Source organism: Peromyscus eremicus, chromosome 8a (assembly GCF_949786415.1).
Source record: "Peromyscus eremicus chromosome 8a, PerEre_H2_v1, whole genome shotgun sequence".
NCBI classification, from domain to species: Eukaryota; Metazoa; Chordata; class Mammalia; order Rodentia; family Cricetidae; genus Peromyscus; species Peromyscus eremicus.
In genome coordinates this window covers 3,835,858-3,855,676 of record NC_081423.1, presented here as the reverse complement: position 1 = coordinate 3,855,676, position 19,819 = coordinate 3,835,858, and the positions used below count along the sequence as shown (strand labels likewise).

The following is a 19,819-nucleotide window of genomic DNA, read 5'->3' as shown; positions in this document are numbered from 1 at the left end:
GGTCTACAGTGTGTGTTCAACACAGAAACCCTGTTTCAAAAAACTAAAAAAAAGTTAGGCCTGAAGAGATGATTCAGCAGTTAATTGCTCTTCCAAAAGACCCAGGTTTGTTCCTGGCACCCACATGGCAGCTCACAAACATTTGCAGCCAGTTCCAGGGTATGCAAAGCCTTCTGGCTTCTATGTGCACAGGGCACCATGCGGTGCAGCGAAGACATGCACATGCATACAATGAAAATACTGTTGGTTTTTTTTTTTGTTTTGTTTTATTTTTTTTTGTTTTTTTGAGATAGCATTTCTCTGTATAACAGCCCTGGCTGTCCTGAAACTCACTCTGTAGACCAGGCTAGCCTTGAACTCACAGAGATTCACCTGCCTCTGCCTCCCAAGTGCTGGGATTAAAGGTGTGCACCACCTCTCCCAACAAGAAGTTATGAAGAAAGCAATATGAAGTCACCAACGAAATTGCTTTCTGCCTACAAGTAGAGCACAAGTGCTCAAACTTAGTGGGGACTCTCCAGAGTTTTTAGGATCTATTTCTTTTTTTTAACTTTTAGCTTTTATGTATATATTTATGTTTGTGTAAGTGTATGGTGTGTGTGTATGTCCCTGTACCCTGTAGGCCAGTACAGGCGATTGTGACCTGCCTAACGTGGGTCCTGGGACCAAACTCCAGTTCTCTGAAGAACAGCAAGCTCCCTTAACCACTGACTCATCTCTCTGGCCCCTTAGTCCATTTCTAAGGGAGAAAAAGCAATAATCATTACCTATGATTGATGTCTCATTTTCTTTACTTAAAAATAGGGCACAACCTACCATCTTGCTAATTTGACTAAGCAAAATGGCTCAAATGATTTTTGCCTGTTTCTGAAAATAAATTCACTCTCTTTTCCCTACTGTGCACACAGACCCATAAACTCTCAATTTAGAAGGAACTGAAAAGAACAGGTTTGGTCACTGTGGGTAGCACAATCCCTACTGTCTGTCACTGTGGGACCTTAACAGACTGCTAAGCCCCTGCAAGCCAGAGGCCCTGCTTAAAAAAAGCCAAAGCAGGGGTTGGGGATTTAGTTCAGTGCAAGCTCAAGGCCCTGGGTTCGGTCCTCAGCTCCAAAAAAAAAAAAAAAAAAAAAAAAAAGCCAAGGCTAAAAAAAAGCATGAAGGACTGTTGTAAAGATGAGCATGGTACACAGCTCACAGACTACTATTGTTACTATTCCATTATTCAAGACACATTGCTTAAACCAGCCACAAACAATACTACTTTAACATGAAACACAATGGATTTCCCTTTTGCTTCCTACCTGGGAGACAGACCTCTGTTCTCAGATTCAAAGAACTGGGGAGTGACTAGGAAAGCGGTGCTTTCTTCCATGCTTATATACTACATGCTTGCCCAGGGCTCCCTTGGAATTCCTGTTTCCTCCCTGAAAAGTTGATATGATATGATATAATGACTTTCTTTCTTTCTTTCGTTTTTTGAGACAGGGTTTCTCTGTAGCTTCGAAGCTTGTCCTGGAACTTGCTCTGTAGACCAGGCTGGCCTCAAACTCAGAGAACTGCCTGTCTCTGCCTAACAAGTACTAGGATTAAAGGCGTGCGTCACCACTGCCTGGCATGATATGACTTTCAACTTTCAGATTATCAGGCTTGGAACTAAGTGTCTTTACTCACTAAGCCATCTTGTCAGCTATGTGTGTGTGTGTGTGTGTGTGTGTGTGTGTGTGTGTGTGTATACACACGCGCATATTCACATACCACAAACATAATTTATACATATATACACATACAAACATACAGTCTTTTTTTATTTTCTTTTGAGAGGGTCTCATGTAGCTTGGGCTGGCCTCAAACTCACTATGTATTTGAGGATGGCACTGAACTCCAGACACTTCTGTCACTCCCTCCAAGTGCTGGGATCCTTCTCTAGAAATATGAACACTCTAAGGAATGTACATGGTATACTTTAAGGTATACAATAGTTTTGAAAGGCTTTGTGGAACTAGACAGTAGACCTAGGCACCATTTGTAGTATTTCCTGTTTCTAAGATAAAACAGCTGAGAGTTCTGAATGAATTCTGCAGCTCAGGGGCTCACCTGAGTTAGCTCAAATCATGCTTCTCCAACAGCACAGGCCCTCAGGAATCTATGGAGTGCTTTTTGCTTGCTACAATGATTAGGCAAAGGTCCTGAGAGATGTCCTGCAATGCTCAAAACTGTTCTGCACATGTAAGAGTCAGCTTGTTATCTCACAGTGGTTTGAAATGCCTGCATTGATGCTGGAATGTCTGGTTCACTACATTCCAAACCCAGAGTCTAAGCCCATCTTACGTGTGAACCCAAGGTATGACTGTTATGTTCATAGAATTTCTCAGAAATGGGATTACTATATAAACTGAGACAGAAAACTATCTAGTTCAGAACTTCAGGAGCTGCTTCCTATTGTGGACAGTCACTCATCACTTCACCGTGGGCTCTGAGCCACCAGCTCATCACTTCTTACCGCAGACCCACATCTGGAACTGTCCTGTTCACAGTGGCTCTGCATAAAGCATAATGCTTTGCCCATGTACTCACAACTAAAATACACTAAGTTTTGTTTGTTTGGTTGGTTTTTTTTGTTTTGTTTTGTTTTTTTGTTTTGTTTTTTTGTTTTTGGTTTTTTTTTTTTTTTGGGTTTTCAAGACAGGGTTTCTCTGTGTTGTTTTGGTGCCTGTCCTGGACCTCGCTCTGTAGACCAGGCTGGCCTTGAACTCATAGAGATCCTCCTTAAAGGCGTGCGCCACCACTGCCTGGCATTAAAATATTTAAGATTTAGCTACAAGTTACTTTTCCATTTTCCCACTACCTCTGCGACAATTAGTACACTAAGTTACTTTGAAATTATATGCATAGGGAAGTTTTGTCAAATATGGTTGACTCACAGGCAGAAAAGGGGCATCATAAAATAGTCATTTTCAGGTTTGTGTGGAGTGGTACACACCTCTAATCCTAGCACTTGGGAGAAAAGGCAGAAGTATCAGGAATTCAAGACCAGTCTTCACCACATAAAACACTATCTCAAAAATTAACTGCGCTGGCAACTGACTCAGCAGTTAGGAGCACTCGCTGCCCTTTCAGAGGATGGGGGTTCAGTTCCCAGCACCCATCTGGTGGCTCACAGCTATCAATCTGTAACTCCAGTTACAGGAGCTATGACACCATCTTCTGACCTCCAAAGGCACCAGGTATACATGTGTGGTGCACATACATACATGCAGATAAAACACTCATATACATAAAATTTTATATATCTGTGTGTGTGTACAAACACACATTTTTATTTTTTTAATTAACCATAGGGCCAGTGAGATGGATGAGCAGATAAAGGCACTTTGCCACAAAACTTGGTGATTTGTGTTTAATCCCTAGAAACATAGAAAGGCAGGAGAGAACTGATTCCCAAAGAGTTGAACTCAGGTCATCAGGCTTGGTGAAAAGTACCTGTAGTCTTTTTTGTTTGTGTGTTTGTTTTTCAAGACATGGTTTCTCTGTGTAGCCCTGGCTGTCCTGGAACTTGTTCTATAGACCAGATAGGCCTCAAACTCAGGGATCTGCCTGCTTCTTCCCCCTGAGTGCTGGGATCAAAGGTATGTGCCACCACACACAACAACTGTTAGTTTTTTATACATAAATTTTTCCTGTATAAGTATTTAAGTAGCTGGCTACAAAGTAGACAAGAGAACTGAGTCCTGAAAGTTTTCCTCTAACCTCCACATTTGCACCATGGCCTGTATACCACTTACAACATAGAGGTAACAAGCCACATGAGCTGGTCATGAGAGAGCTAGGATTCTGGTCTCATCTCTACCATCTTCAGCACTGTGACATGCAGCCTGCTGTCGTGGGCAAGCACATAACTCCCTCTGAAGCCAAAGAACTGGTTCCCATTCTTGCCACTCTGACCATCATGACAGGACCCTTCTTGCTTCTTCATAGGCTCTGTACCTGACAGTCTCCAGAGTTCACCTGGCCATCACTGCCAGTCTGGCACAATACCTCTGAGGGACCATCCTCTCTGATACACAGACTTGACTCTTTGGTAGAAGGGGTGTATTACCTGATCTGAAAGCCGGCTGGCTGCCTGCTCAATTTCTGCCCTGGCAGCGATGGACTGGCCACACCATGGGGCATAGAAGAACAGCAGCACTACCTCGGAATCCCGGCGAACATGCTCGGCATAGTCCAGCTGCCCCTGGAAGAGGTCAAGGACTGGAGACCTCGAGGAGAAAAAGCTGACAGGCGGCTTTGCTGGTATTATCACATCTTTTGCTCGACTAAAAAAAAGTAAACACAAACAAGATTTCTCAGCTTATGTTCTTCTTCCATTACAGCTTTGTGTGGAAGGACAGAGAAGACTTCTGCTTTGTTTTGGTTTGGGTTTTGTTTTGGGGGAGAAGGGGGCCCAAGACTGGGTTTCCCTGTGTATCCTTAGCTGTCCTGGAACTCACTCTGTAGACCAGGCTAACCTTGAACTCAGAGATCCGCCTGCCTCTGCCTTCCAAGTGCTGGGATTAAAGGAGTGTACCACCACCACCCAGTTTGGGTTTTTTTTGTTTGTTTTTTGTTTGTTTTTTGTTTGTTTGTTTGTTTGTTTAATTAAAGGCCTCTTTTGAATAAGAAAATAAGAGTTTGAAAGTCACTGTACTTGAAACAAAAAGCAATACACTGTGCTAAGGTAACACCTGACTGGAACAATGCAGATGTTGGGTATTGTCCATGCAGGTGTGGCCTAAGAGAGCAGTGAAGAATTGCATGATCTATGGTCTCACCTCTTTGCAGTCTGACTCTCCACACAAGGCACTGATCTCCAGGCCCTGATGCTACCTAATGCTCACATTTACAGTTGTCTCCACTCTTAGAAAACATCATTTGTTAAGTGGAGTTGGCCTATACCTATGCAAAGCATCCAGGGAAAAGCAACAATAACATAGACTTCAAATACAAATAATAATTCAGTGGTAAGAAAGATGAAGAGCAAAGCAAGAGCCTAAACTAGAAAGGTTCCCCACAGTCAGAGGGGCCACAACTCTCCCATCAGGTGCATGTGTACAATGCCGGAGCATAAAGCCCTGAGCACAGTGCCCTAAAACAATACATTAACCCAAAAGAAAGTAAAAGACCAAAGAATATGAATAAAACACAGAAGGGACAAATGAAAACAAGTAGCAAGAAAACTCAACTATACCGATAATCACAATTAATTATAAAAGATCAAGCCATTCAACTAAGAATTGACTGTCAAATAAACCCCTAAAAGAGATACTTTTTAGAATATAAAGACACAGAGGCCAGCACTCAGGAAGCAGAGGCAGGATCTAGTGCCAGCCTGGGCTACACAAGGAAGGATACCTTATTTCAAAAACCAAATAAATGAATGTTGGTAGTAAGCATAAAGGCTGGCATGATTCATCAGGCGAATATTCTTACAATTAAATATTACTTAAATTGAGGGAAAATACAAGACAAGGGCCAGCAAGATGGCTTATCAGGTAAAGGTGCCTGTCACCAAGGCTGAGGATCTGGGTTCAATTCCAGATATTCACATGATAGGACAGAACCAATTTCTGGGAAGTTGTTCTCTGACAACCATACATTCCCCACATAAATAAATAAATGTTGCAGTAGTAGTAACTTCAAAAATACAAGAAGGGGCTGGAGAGATGGCTCCATGGTGAGGATTACTCGCTGCTCTTGTAAAGGACCCAGGCTCAGTTCCTAGTACCCACATGCTGGCTTACAGGAATCCAATGCCTTCTTTTGGCCTCTGCAGGTACCATGTACACACAGTGCCCTTATATACATTCAGGAAAACACTCATACAAATAAAATAAAAATAAATAAATCTTTTTTGAAAAGGCAAACAAAAAACATAATACTAACCTGATTGAATCTCAAAACAATTATGCAAAGTGAAAAAAAAGCTAGATATTAGAGGCCATAATAGAATGCCAAAACAGGAGGAAAAAAAAAAAAAAGAGTTCAAAGGAACAAGCTTACATATTGAACATTTCCCCACTGTGGTCTCTGCAGAGCTTTCTGCCTGTGGAGGATACTTTCCTAACCTGAAAACTGCAATCCCTTGCACAACTTTTCAAAAATCTGCCTGAGCAACTGCTCTTGTGCTTCCGACACAGGCAGAGACTGCTGCCAAGGAGCTTTCTTCCTGGAGGAGGAAGATGGCAAACAAACAAGTATATAAACAATCAGTAATAAAAGCTACACAAAACGAGCACTGTTGTGGGAGAACTCAGTATGGAGATATGGATACAGCAGCTTCTAACAAGGTGGTAATCAAGCAACTCTCAAGCTAAGGCCTGAATGACAAGCAGACAGATAGCCATACACAGTGGTGGAGAGGGTCCTGTGGAGAAAAAGTGGTACAATCTGAAGAGATTCTAAAGGCTGCTCATTCGTGGATATTCCTACCATTCAAATGCATGATCCATTAAGTGATGAATTGGACATGATGGCACACACTTACAATTCCAGCATTCAGATGGTTAAGCAGGAGGACAGTAAGCTTCAGGCCAGCCTGGGTTAAAGTAAGACCCTGTCTCAAATACAAAGCCAGGAGGTGGTTAAGAGCTCTGCAGTTAAGAGTGGGCACTGCTCTTGCAGAGGACCCAAGTTCACAGCACCCATGTTGGGTGGCTCAGGACTACCTATAACTCAGGTTTCAGGGTCTCCAATGCCTCTGGGCTCTGTGGGCACCTCCTCTCATGTGCACACATCCACACAGATGCACTCATATACACATACACATAATTTAGATTTATTTTTTAAAGCCCAGCATGGTTATACACACCTGAAATCCCAGCACTTAAGGGGTAAAAGTAGTTTGAAATCATCCTGAACTACATGAGATCCAGTCCAAAACCAAACAAAAGAAGAAAAACTGTATGCTAAGCATAAAATAATACAATCTGAGGGAAGTACATGTGACATCAACTTATTATATTTTACTGATGGAGGAGTTCTTAAAGTTAAAAGCCAGATAAAACACAAACTAAACAAAAAAATCAGTCAGGAAAGAGAAACATGGCCCTCTGCTCTATCACAGTCCCTCTAGAGTTTTCATGTATCTCTCAAAATGTGCTTTACATTTTTCAAAAATTATATGTAAATCAGAGATTTCCTATAGCTTTTAAGCTTATGTATGCAGTAGATACAAAAAAAAAAAAAAAAGAGTTGGTTGTGAATAATAATGAACTGTTTTAAAAAAAAAAAAAAGATCAACTTTACTGTATCTGGGCAAGATGTTCGTGAGTGTAGGCATTCACAGGGAAGTCAGAAGACAACATCTTGAATCTGTTCTCTCCTTTTACTATGAGTTCTGAAGCCAGCTTACAAATTCAATTCTTATAGGAAATGTATCCCTTAAACCTCCCTTCTGAAAGGCAGCTCTACATGCACTCGTCTTTATTCCTTATGCACATACACATTTCTCCTTCAAGTCAGGGTACAAGGAAAGCAAGCAAAATGAATGCATGGAGACTGAATGCCCATAAATAGATGTGGGCAAGGATTAGATACCCAGAAATGCACAATAATTCATTGTGGTTCAACTCCAAATCCACCTTCTTATATATCATCTACTCTGAACTCAGCTAAGCAACAGACACTAAAGAGGTCAATAATTTATTTCAGACCTGGACTATGAATAAAATTAAATTTTTTAAAAAGACCCTGTTTATTCTTCCTAAGTCTCTGTTCTCATTAAAGATCATGAAAGTGATATGCTGTTGTCTCAGATCAAACACTGAGCACTGTTTCCACAGCTGGACAAACTGGAGTGAGTCAGCTCCTTGAAGTGGAAAAGGGTTGTTTTCTTAATTTGAATCCAAGTGTCAACTTGCAATATTCTACCTTGTAAAATACTTCTGCATTTTCCTTGTGAAGACAATAAAATATGTGATTGCTCAGATAAAAAAATTCCAACTCCAGGTCAGGCATGGAGACCTTTAATCCCAGCAGTATCACAGCAGCTGGCACATGGCAAACATTAAAAACTTAGTCCCTTTCCACTAAAGCCACCAATCCTTTGACCCGTCTTGACCACAGGAACCTCACATTGTGTTTGTTGCACTCACTATGGACCCAGATAAATCTCCCTCTGGACAGAAGTGCCAAGAGGATATGACAGGTGACAAGACAGTGTATAAACTGAAATCTCAAACGATGATCTGAGGAGAAGTATAACTGAAATATAAACTTTACATTTATTCATTTCCTAAAAAGAGGCACACTAGCTTCCACTCTTCCTACACTAAACTCCAGCCTACTCATGCCTTTCCCAAGTTTCAAAAAAAAGACCAACCTTGTCCAGATTCCAGATCTTTGCACTTAACTGCTCTGTAGTAGACACTCGTACCCCAGATATTCCAGCATTGGCCCCTTCCTTTCCCGTGTAAACTCCTAATGAAAGCCTTTCTGCCCTTCCTACCCTCAACCTTCTATTCCCTGCATTGCACTTACTAAGGTCTCTGAAGTGTTTGTTCACTGTATGTCACCTCAATGAAAATACACGAGGGAACAGGGATTTTTGTCTTCAGCACTAACAACTGCTGAGTACAAAGTGCTCACTGACTGTCAGTACATCAAATGCGTGCCTGGATTCCCAAAAGCGATTAAGACTCCTAAATGGCTTGCAAATCACTACACTGCAAGCATTAAGGAAAATGAAATTGATGGAAAAACAGAGTATAACGTGGGAAAGAACTGCCATGTGCACCCCCAGAAAACCCAACTGGTGAAAAGCAGCTCAGAAACACGGCCAAACACCCTCGGTACAAAACTGTAAAGGGGCAGCACCCAGAAAGCTCTCCATTCGGAATAGGGACAGCGGGGGGCTGCGACCCACAGGGAGAGGCCCACTTCCCCGCGGGAGACATACGACCTCCGACCCCGGAGGCCCCGAGCTGATCCCGCGCTGCCGGGCTGGCGGAGCTCTGGCCATGGAGCCCGAGTCCCGGCAGCCTCACCTGCAGGTGAACTTGAGGGCGAAGAGCAGGGCGCAGCCAAGCGCCACGGCCCCGCACAGCAGCTCCGGCCGCCGGCGCGCCATGAGCGAGGCGCCGCGCAATCCGCGGCGGAGCCGGCTCTCCGAGGACGCCGCCGCCCCGGCCGGGCTGAGGGAGCCGGAGCCCTTGGGGCCGCCGCCGCCACCCTCGTCCTCGGCGTCGTCGCTGCTGCTGCTCCCGCCGCCGCCGCCGCGGCCTCCGCATTCCGACATTACATGCTCCCCGTCGCCGGCTTTATACCACCGCTGCCGCTGCCTCGGGCCGGGGGACCCAGCCCCGGACGTCGCTCTCAGACCTCGCAAGCAGCTGCGCCGGCTAACCCGGACCCTCCACGTCAGCGACACTTCAGGGACGCCCCGCCCACCACCCCAGAGTCTGCGCAAATTCACGCTCCCCCTGAAAGCCACGCCCCCTGGGCCACGCCCCCGAGCCTACGGAGTCTGCGCGACTGCTCGCAGCACTCGCGGCCGCGTCATCCTTTCACAGGTCCCTCCCCACTTGTACGGACTGCGCAGTTTGCAGTCACGCACGCTCGGCCCAGCCCCTCATCCTGCGACTGCGCAGGCGCTGCATCCTCGTTCCAGAAGCGAGTTGGTGATGTGTCCTAGCCGGTTCTTCCGTTCGTCAGTTGATCCGCGTACTGTTGGGGCTCTACTCTTTTCTCCCTAGAGTTTCGGAGCCGTGATTGTCGCCAGTGCTCCGACCTACAGACCCTGTAGAGCATAGGTGCAATTTGTTGTCTCTGCTTTTCAGAAGGGGGGGGTGGGAGTGGGGAGGAGGCAGGAAACAGACGGAGACCTGCCTGCACCAGAGTAGTGGGTAGTAATAACGCTTCCGCTCTCAGGATTAGATGAGGCGACTCATAGAAAGTAAGGAGTCCATTTTATTTACATTCCAGAGTTCACATCCACCGGGAAAAGACCACAGACTCATCCAAATTATAATTAAATGAGTTTATTAATTGCTACTAGCAGAACGACAGCCTTAACGCCAAATCGAAGGCGTGCCGCCGTTCCGTAGAAGGGGCTAGAGGAAGGGTATTTTTAAGTGGAGACCACAATTATCGCGTTTTTCTGTAATGTGTAGCTGAATGGGAAACTGCTTCACTCCACTCAGCTAGTGAAGAGCTGCCCCTATCCCTGTTACATTGCGATAAGCGAGTTTACAAAAGCCAAAGCAAGCAGCTAATTACCTCGGCAGTTTACAATTCTGGGGAAGGGGACAAGGAATCAGATTTGCCGGGAGCTTATCTTTTAGGAATTTACAATAGGTGCCTACCACAAAATAGAGCTTTCCTTAGCCATCACACAGTGTGTCTGGGTACTGCCTCTCTTGACTGCAGTCCTACCAGCCCATACTCCGTTTACTGGTGGAAAGACAGGCTTAGAAAACTCACTTCACCAAGGTCAGGAAGTTAGTGAGAAATTCTGACCCCAAACCGGCTTCAACTGAGGAACCTAGCAATCCACTGTGTTCCCCTGGTAGCAGTAATGATGTACAGGACAAACAAAATTTTGAGAGAAGTTGGGTGTAATGGCTCGTATCTGAAAGCCCAGCATGTGAAGGCAGTAGCAGGAGGGTTGCCTAGAGTTGGAGACCTGGGCTATGGCATGAGACCTTGCCTCAACCAAAAGAGAGAAAAATATTATGGCCATATGATGTATACAAAAAACAACTGAGGGCCAGAGAGAGCTCAGTAGTTAAGAGTGCTGTGCTGGGCAACCATTAGGACCCAACAACCACATAACAAGCCAGGCCTGGTCTTGCACACACCTGTAACCCAGTACTCTGGAGGGCAGAGACAAAATCATGAGGTTTGCTGCTTCTGTTAGCTGTGGGGGAGATCCAGCTAGCTACAAGTTCAAGGTAAGACCCTGCCTTAAAGAAATAAGGCAGAAGCCGGACGGTGGTGGCTCACGCCTTTAATCCCAGCACTCGGGAGGCAGAGCCTGGCGGATCTCTGAGTTAAAGGCCAGCCTGGTCCACAGAGTGAGTTCCAGGACAAGCACCAAAACTACACAGAGAAACCCTGTCTCAAAAAACAAAAATAAGGCAGAGACAGGGAATGGTAGAGGACATCTCTAGCTCCCTCATGTGCACAAACATGAACACACAGACTAAACCATGGCTAAGAGGCAGATGTTGAGGTGAGAACCTACCCATGCCATCTACCAAATTTATGACCCAGGTACTCAGTAATTAAGCTATGCTGGCCAGCAAGCTCCAGGGATCTGCCTACCTCTGCCTCCCCATTGCTGGGGTTACAAAAGATGGCCAAAGTGTGGTCACTTTTTTATGTGGGTACTGGGGCTCCAACCCCAAGTCCACACAGTTGTATGGCGAGTATCTTACATACTGAACCATCTTCCCAGCCCCTTTGTTTGTTTTTCTGAGACAGTTTCACTTTGTAGCATAGGCTGTCCAAAACTTAGCTATCCTCCTGCCTCAGCCTCTATGTCCAACTCATGGAGACATTGTATCATGACCCTAAAATGAGCTTTTCACAGGTTGGCATTCATCTCTTACAACAAACATAAGAAGCCTGGATTCCAGTCTCTAGCTAAAAGGATATTTGTAAGCTGTACCACTTGCTTGGGGGATACTGCCCTTTCATTTCTCAATTGATCACAATCCCTGGACCTAAGTCTCAACAGTGAGTGTTATGCAATAGGTCCCCAGAGGACAAGCAGCCTTGAAGAAAAAGGGATTGAGGAGAATGGAGCAAGCCTTGCCACTCAGCACCTAAATCACAGTGTAGGAGTCCCTGAGGGTAGGAGGGACTCAACCTGCAACGACCTCAGACTACTCCAGGACAGATGGGGAGGTTTACTGCAACCAACGAACCTGGAGGCACACAAGTTCACACTAATGTGCACAGGCACAATAGCCAAGCAGTGGATACAACCCACGTGTCCATCAGCTGGTAGATGAAGAAACAAAATGTAGTCTGTTGCACAATAAAATACTATTTGGCCGCAAAAAGGGATGAAGTGTTCTGATAAGTTGTGGGGTTTTTTGTTTGTTTTTTTGTTTGTTTGTTTTTGTTGTTTTTATTAACTTGACACAACTTAGAGTCATCTGAGAGAAGGGATCTTCAATTGAGAACATGTCTCCATAAGATCCAGATGTTGGAAAGCCTATGGGGCACTCTCTTGATTGAAGATTGATGTAGGAGAACCCACAAAGGGGTGGTGCTACCCTAAGCAGGTGGTCTTGGGTTCTATAAGAACACAAACCAATGACCAATAAGCCGAACTCTTGTTTGGCTTCTGCTTCAGTTCCTGTTTCCAGGCTCCTACCCTGACTTCCTTCAATGATGGACTGTGATGGGAAAGTGTAAGCAAAACACTTTCCTCTCCAAGTAGCTTTTATTGGTGTTATCACAGCAATAGAAACCCTAAGTACAGATAAATGGTAAAATAATTACATCCAGCGAAAGAACCCAGCCATCAGTATGATTTCATTTCTATGAAATATGTTCGATGGACAAATTTCACAGAGACAAAAAGCAGTTTCATGATTACAGCTTGGGAGGCAAAGGGGGTTAGTAGACTTGGGAAATACTGGGTAAAAGGTGTGATTTTTTAGGTACGTAAAATATTACAAAATTATGTCTAGCTCACACCTATCATGCCAACACTAAAAATGCTGAGGCCAGCCTAGGCTACAAAGTGAATTTTCTTAATTTTTTTTCCCCAAAAAGTGAGGTTTATATTATGAATAGTGTATCAGTAATTTTCTAAGCCAGGCCTGATGGCACACAACTGTGATCCCAACTACTCCAGAGAAAAGACAAGGGGACCACACGTTCTAGGACTACACGGAGAGTTCAAAGCAGCCTGGGCAATTTAGCAAGGCCCTATTTCAAAATAAAAAAGGTCCTGGTTGATATTGGAGACATGGCTCAGTAGTTAAGAGTGTGTACTGCTCTTGCAGAAAACCCAAGTTTGGTTCCCAGGACAAGTAGTTCACAACTACCTTTAACTCCAGGTCATCCATTGCCCTCCCAGGGTACTAAATGTACATGTACACACCCACACATACATACATATAATTCAAACCTTTTGTAAATGTGGTGGGCAAGTGGAACTAGTCCAGCATGTTTGAGGCCTTTGGTTCCCTCCCGAATACCGAAAATTTTTAATTAAAGTCAAATGCTGCCAAGCATACCTTTAATCCTAGCACCCTCAAGAGGCAGGAGGGTCTCTGGTGAAACAAACCTGATCTACATAGTGAGTTCGAGTCCAGCCAGCATTACAAAGGGAGGTCCTTTTTCAGGAAAAAAAGAAAAAAAATCAAATGTTAATATGAAAACCACCTGATGGGGGGCTGGAGAGATGGCTCAGTGGTTAAGAGCACTGGCTGTTTCTCCAGAACTCAGGTTCTATTCTCAGCACCCACATGAGGCTCACAAAGGTCGACAGCTCATCCCAGGGTATCTGACCTCCATGGGCATTGGGTATGTATGTGGTACACATACATGCAGGCAAAACACCCCTACACATAAAATTACTTTAAAAATAAAAACTACCCCATGGATAACCAAGTCCTAACTGACATATCAATTATTACATTGCCCCAAACTATCATTAGGGGACTGGAGGGGGCCATCACTCTACACACACACACACACACACACACACACACACACACACACACACACACGCAGACACGCACACACACACATTACTTTCTCTGTCCAGTAGGATGAGGTATGATCTACCCACAACATGAACAATCTCAGTGTTGTGATACGGAGATCCAGGCTGTGGCTGCAAGCCAGAGCATGAAATGGGCTGACTGAGGCAGAAATAGACTTCTCTGGAAAGATGCAAACTACTGAGCAGGTGGGGCAAGAAGATGAAGGGGAGTTTGAGGGACCAAAAAGCCATTGGTGTGCTTGAAACCTCAAACTTTGTTTCCTAGTCTAGATTCCAAAGTTTAAATGAGTGTGTGGTGCTGAGAATTATAGTGTACGTGTAGGCAAGTGCTCTACTTCACAGCTCTGTCCCCAGACTACAATTCTTTCATCTTTAGATGCAGCAGCAGCAGGGACAACTTCTCAGTGTATCTTACTCTCCCTGGAAAAAGTGTAGATAAGAAATAAGCAAACAAGTGGGGCAGTGGTGGCACAGGCCCTTAATCCTAGCATTTGGGAGGCAGAGGCAGGCGGATCTCTGTGAGTTCAAGGCCAGCCTGGTCTACATAGTTCCAGGACAGCCAAGGCTACACAGGGAGACCCTGTCTTAAAAACCAAAAAACAAACAATAACAACAACAAAGAACTTGCTACCCAACTCCAGCAACTGGGTTCAATCAACAGAACCCCATAAAGGTAGCAGGAGAGAACCAATTGCAGGGTTGTCCTACACACACTGTGGCATATGTGGACTCACACATATCATGTACACACATACACATTAATAATGAATTAAAAGTAAAACCCAACTCACTTGCAAACCCAGGCTTGGTGGCACATGCCTGTAATCCGAACTCTAGCACTTGGGAGGCAGGAAGATCAGGAGTTCAAAGCTAGATTAGACTGAACTAAAAAAAATAAAATTATATTAAACTAAAAAAGTGCTGGGCCCAAGCCACAGCACACCACACACCAAAAAAAACAAAAATAAAAACAAAACCTCTCTAAAACCCTGTTCCAATAATTCTTTATAGAGAAAAAAAAACACACCAAAACTATGTATGTCATCTCTATATAAAATCTTTTATTACAGGCAATATTGGTCCATACACTAGACAACAGTACAAGTTTAATCTTTCAAAAATCATCATTTAAACAGCAAAAGACCAAGAAATAAAATTTGTGTCAATTGATTATTTTCAAAATATTCTTGATGTACATGATCATTGGCTCCCTTACCAGTGAAACATACAAATACAGAAAATACCCCATTTAACAGATACTAGTGTTAAATGGTTATTTGGCTTAAAAATCTGAGTTAAAATCCTTTTTAGCAACCTACATACAGATAAGTAGCAAACTTTATTATATTAAATAAATTTGTTCCACTAAACATGTAAAGAATTTCATCCATTATGCATTCTGATCCCAGTGTACATTTATTCTCTCATGGTCATGGTTTTTAATCTGATGGACCAACTCAGAGAGTCATCCTAGATGTAAACCTTACCTTCTTCCCCAACACACCTCATCCAAAAGTCTGTCCAACAGACGGCAACCAGCAGCAAGTCACGGCGCCATCAGAGGCGGTGGCTCCGTGAGAGCTTGGCCAGCCCATTAAACAGCCATTTTTCTATCTACTGGGGGTTGCTGCTCAGGAGGAACCATAGATGCCAATCAAGCAGAAAACCTGCGGCTCCTCTGCTACGTGCTTTTCAACACTTCCAATTGTTCTGGTCAGTGCTCTGATTGGGTTACATGAAAGCCAGCGTGTTAGTTTAAATCTTTAAACAAAAAACTATATTTTCCAAAGTCATTATCATTTGGGGCAATTAAGTGATCTTTTCGAGCTTTGTTGAGTTTCATCTCTAGGGCCTTTCTTCTTTCTTTCCATTCATGAAGTTCAGCATTTCCATGTGCAAATTTACAGCTGCTTCCTTCTGTGCAGGACCCATTCATATACCTGTTCGGAGGAGGCAGCACGGTTAGCATCCGTGAGGCAATTAGAAAGTGTCATAATTCTTGAAAACACATTCTTCCCTAGCTGCAGGACCTACCTGCACACACCTTCTGCAGTCACAAAAGTTATCATTTTCCCCATTTTTTGCTGCTGGGGATAAAATACAGGGCCTCCTCCCTACTAAGCACATGTTCCTTCTAATCACTGAGTTGCATCCCAAACCCAGTTAGGAAGCATAAACCTGGGAAATAAATCTTGTATAGGCACAAGATATACAACAGGGAAATAAGTCCTGCAAACTTACTTAAAAGTATTTATCAGAAAGCATGGACTAGGGCTGGGGGTATGTGGACAGCAGAGGGGGACCACTGGGTGCCCTAATCTACCACTCTCCACCTAATTCCCTTAAAGGGTCTCTCACTGAACCTAAGCTAGGCTGATAGTAAGCAAGTTCCATGTTCTGGGGTTTTGAACTCAGGTCCTCACGCGTGGGCAGTAAGCAATCCCATACCTGCTGGACCATCTTCCAAGCCTTGGGTTTGGGATGAGGTATGTAAAAGAATAAATAAAATACAAAATAAGAAAATCTTTTTTGTTGTTTGTTGTTTTTGAGACAGAGTTTCAAAACCTGACTGTCCTGGAACTCACTCTGTAGACCAGGCTGGCCTCAAACTCACAGAGATCTGCCTGCCTCTGCCTCCTGAGTGCTGGTATTAAAGGCGTGCACCACCATGCCCAACTGCCAAATGGTAATTTTAAAAAAATAGCTATTCAAAAATCATAAAATTTTTCACCTAGTTTTTTTCATTGAGATACTCTGTAGCCCAGGCTAACCTGAAATTACAGTGATTTCCCTGCCATAGCTTCCTGCTGCAAGAATTATAGGCATGAGTCCCCACATCCACTTTTCATTTAAAATTTTTCTAAGGCAAAGGAGTGATATAGTTATGCTCCTATTTCCTTAATACTTTTTACTTTTAGGTGTATGTGTATGTATGCCTGAGTATGTATGCATACCGTTATGCATGTAAGTGCCTGCAGAGACCAGAAGAGCACTTTAGATCCCTTGGGAGTAAAATTCAGGTGATTGTGAACCACTTGATGTGGTTACTGAAAAGCATACCTGGGTCCTATCCAAGAGCAGCAGGTGCTCCTAACTGCTAAGCCATCCCTCCAAAGGCCACCTCTGATGACCATTTATTGTGAGCAAAGATTGAGACCAAAGACCAGAGAATCAGAGCTGAGAATCCAAAGATGGTAAGGGTGAGTTTGGACAGGTACACCTGCATATCCTTCCAGGGCCTCCCAGGGCAGAGCACTATAACAAGACTCTACCACCTACATCTTATTCTGTCTGCAGACACAGTGCCCTCAGAAGTCCCATGAGGTCAGCTTTTTTCTCAGGGAGAAGCTGCAGGGGCCTACGTACCTCTCACAAATACTGAAGTTCCCGGTGGGGAAGCGGTGCTGCCAGCAGTACTGGTCATCTTCAGTGTGGAAAACCTTCTCTTTGTGCTTTTCAGAGGAGATGTGGCCTTGCCATTGCTTCTCACTGTTACAGTTCTTCCCACACATCCAGCAGTGGAAGTCCACCTAAAGCGTGCAGGAAGATGTGCTGCCTGAGAGCCTGCACCTCCCAACGAGGCCTGAGCTCAGCCCAGGCTCCACACTGGGGAAGCCAAGCAAGGGACATACAACCCAAATCAGAGGTGGTGTCAGCACAGGAGCAACTACAGTATGGGGACATAAAGCAGCACATAGGAAGCAAATGAGTAGATGGGGCCTCTACTCATCTAATTACGTTCTGGACAAACAAAGCCATCAGAGAGGCAGTTATGGATTCTGGACAGAAGTTACACCCTGAGGAAAGCAGGATCTGCTTAAGGTCAGAGTGGGCCAGCTCTAGAATGACCAGAAGCAATTCTACACATGACCCCTACTATCCCAGATTTGCACCAGGCACCCAGAAAGTAAATCTGCTGGCCCTGCAAGGACAGAGCTACACATCAGAGAGGTTTAAGCACTATGAGAGATTCAAGCTCACACGTGTGCTGAGCAGAGTCACAAAAGCCGCCCTGCAGTGGTGATGGACGTGGGTGAGATGCAACAAAGGGAGCAACAACCAAGTGACAGCAGAACACACACACTCCTGCCAGGTGAAAACATGCCAGGCCAGCTACAGAGGAAGAACAACCACACAGTACCAGCTGGGAGTGGTGGCTCGCGCCTATAATCCCAGCGGTCTGGAGACTGAGTCAAGAAGACTGCTCAAATTCAAGGTCAGCCTGACTACAGAGTGAACCCCTGCCTTTCATTTAAAAAAAAAAAGGGGGGGGTCACATCACTGATATATAAACATACAGAGAAATACACCCACTGGATCTGGTTCCTCTGGGAAGAAAAGACATACTTCCAACTTTATCTGTAGTGCCTTCATTTAGTTTACAGACACAAAGCATTAACAGCAGTTAACTTGGAATGGTAGAATGGTAGACTTAAGCCATTCATGTTTTCTTTACTTTTTGCACAGGTCTCACTGTGGAGTCCTGGCTGACCAGGAACTTCCTATATAGACCAGGCTGGCCTTGAACTCAAGAGATCACCTGCCTCTGCCTCCCAAGTGCTGAGATTAAAGGTGTGTACAACCATGTGTAGCAATTTGGTTTTTGAGATAGGTTCTTATGGATGACCTCCAATCTGCTAGGTAGCCCAAGATGGCTGTGGACTTCTGATACTTCCACTTCCCAAGAGTGCTGGGATTACAGGCATGTAGCACCACACCCAGTTTACGTGGTGCTAGGGACTGAACCCAGGGTATTATGTATGCTAGGCAAGGACTCTACCAATGGGGCTACATCCAACCAAGCTTCTTTATGTTTTTCAAATTAAGAATTCAAGCAAGAATGTTTTAGCACAGAAGACTTAAGCCAACAGCAAAAAAGCACAGAAGAAAGAAGACACCAGAGGGAGACAGGCTGAGGTGACAGGGCCAGGCTTTGGAGGAGCAGCCCCAAAGACACCAGAGGGAGACAGGCTGAGGTGACAGGGCCAGGCTTTGGAGGAGCAACCCCGAAGCACAGGTGAGTTAGCAATGGTACTTACAGTAATTTCAGCATAATCTGTCGGCATGTGGATCTGTTTCCCATTTTCTTTGTTAGAGTGACTGGCTACATCATCACTTTTTTCACTTTTTTGATTCTTCAGCCAGAGTTCATAAAATTGCTCTATATCATGTACTAAGGAAAAAGGAATTGTGTTCAGCAACAACCACGAAATGCCATTCAAATACACACACACAAGCCAGGCAGTGGTAGTGCACGCCTTTAATCCCAGCACTTGGGAGGCAGGCAAATCTCTGTGAGTTTGAGGCCAGCCTGGTCTACAGAGTGAGATCCAGGACAGCCAGGACTGTTTCACAGAGAAACTCTGTCTCGAAAACAAAACAAAACAAATAAATACACACTCAAGCATATGTATTCCCTATCACTCAGTACATTTTCAAAACAGACGTGCCATGGTGGCACATGCCTTTAATCCCAGTACTTGGGAGGAAGAAGCAGGCAGATCTCTGAGTTTGAGGCCACCCTGACCTTCAGAGCAAGTTCTAGGACAGCCAGGACTACACAGAGAAAATATCCTATCTCAAAAAAAAAAAAAAAAAAAAAAAAGCAAAATTGAAAAACAGAATTGTATTAGACCTGAGAGAGGTCCAGTCTAAGCAGCAGATACTCCCATGCAGAGGGTCCAATTTTCAGGACTTAATACTGCAAAACTAACTTCATTATTAACTCCTCCCCGAACCTGCAAGACACTCTGGGAGTGTTTAAAACTCAGGAACATCACAAGGCTGTGCACAAGGGCCTCAGCATTACTTCATGTCACCCTATGCTACACAAACTCTGCCAGTGCTGTAACCACAAGAGGTGCCTCGCAGGAAGAGAAGGGCTGCGGCTGAGACACATCCCGGTCATTGAGAAAGACGGGAAACCCCACTAGAGCAAGGCTCAACCCTGCTGGGAGCCCCCCAATCAAGCCACAGTTCTAGAGCATCAACATACTAGGGTGCAGTGGCCAATATCACCAGGACCAGGCTCTGGACAGTGGTTGCAGGCTGGTTCCTGGGTAAGAACAGGTGTATCCACATTACTGTCAAGCCTAA

General features: G+C 44.5%; 2 protein-coding genes across 8 annotated transcripts in view; both read right to left on the bottom strand.

Moving 5' to 3' along the window:
- The window catches only part of Txndc11 (thioredoxin domain containing 11), a 72,839-nt gene extending 63,423 nt beyond the window's left edge, over nucleotides 1–9,416 (bottom strand). The window contains exons 1-2 of one of the 4 annotated variants that reach the window (XM_059269987.1): nucleotides 9,024–9,416; nucleotides 4,100–4,316 (exon numbers count right to left, since the gene is read on the bottom strand). In XM_059269987.1, the coding sequence (XP_059125970.1) occupies nucleotides 4,100–4,316; nucleotides 9,024–9,274 (468 nt within the window). In that variant the 5' untranslated portion in view covers nucleotides 9,275–9,416. Of the gene's footprint in view, nucleotides 1–2,097; nucleotides 2,220–4,099; nucleotides 4,317–9,023 lie in introns of those variants that run through there. The other 3 variants (XM_059269986.1, XM_059269988.1, XM_059269989.1) reach the window with 3 other exon arrangements.
- Nucleotides 9,417–14,762: 5,346 nt separating this feature from the next.
- The window catches only part of Zc3h7a (zinc finger CCCH-type containing 7A), a 41,534-nt gene continuing 36,477 nt past the window's right edge, over nucleotides 14,763–19,819 (bottom strand). For all 4 annotated transcript variants that reach the window (XM_059269982.1, XM_059269983.1, XM_059269985.1 and 1 more), the window contains exons 21-23: nucleotides 18,763–18,896; nucleotides 17,090–17,253; nucleotides 14,763–15,663 (exon numbers count right to left, since the gene is read on the bottom strand). In XM_059269982.1, coding sequence (XP_059125965.1) covers nucleotides 15,474–15,663; nucleotides 17,090–17,253; nucleotides 18,763–18,896 — 488 coding nt within the window. In that variant the 3' untranslated portion in view covers nucleotides 14,763–15,473. The remainder of the gene's footprint in view (nucleotides 15,664–17,089; nucleotides 17,254–18,762; nucleotides 18,897–19,819) is intronic.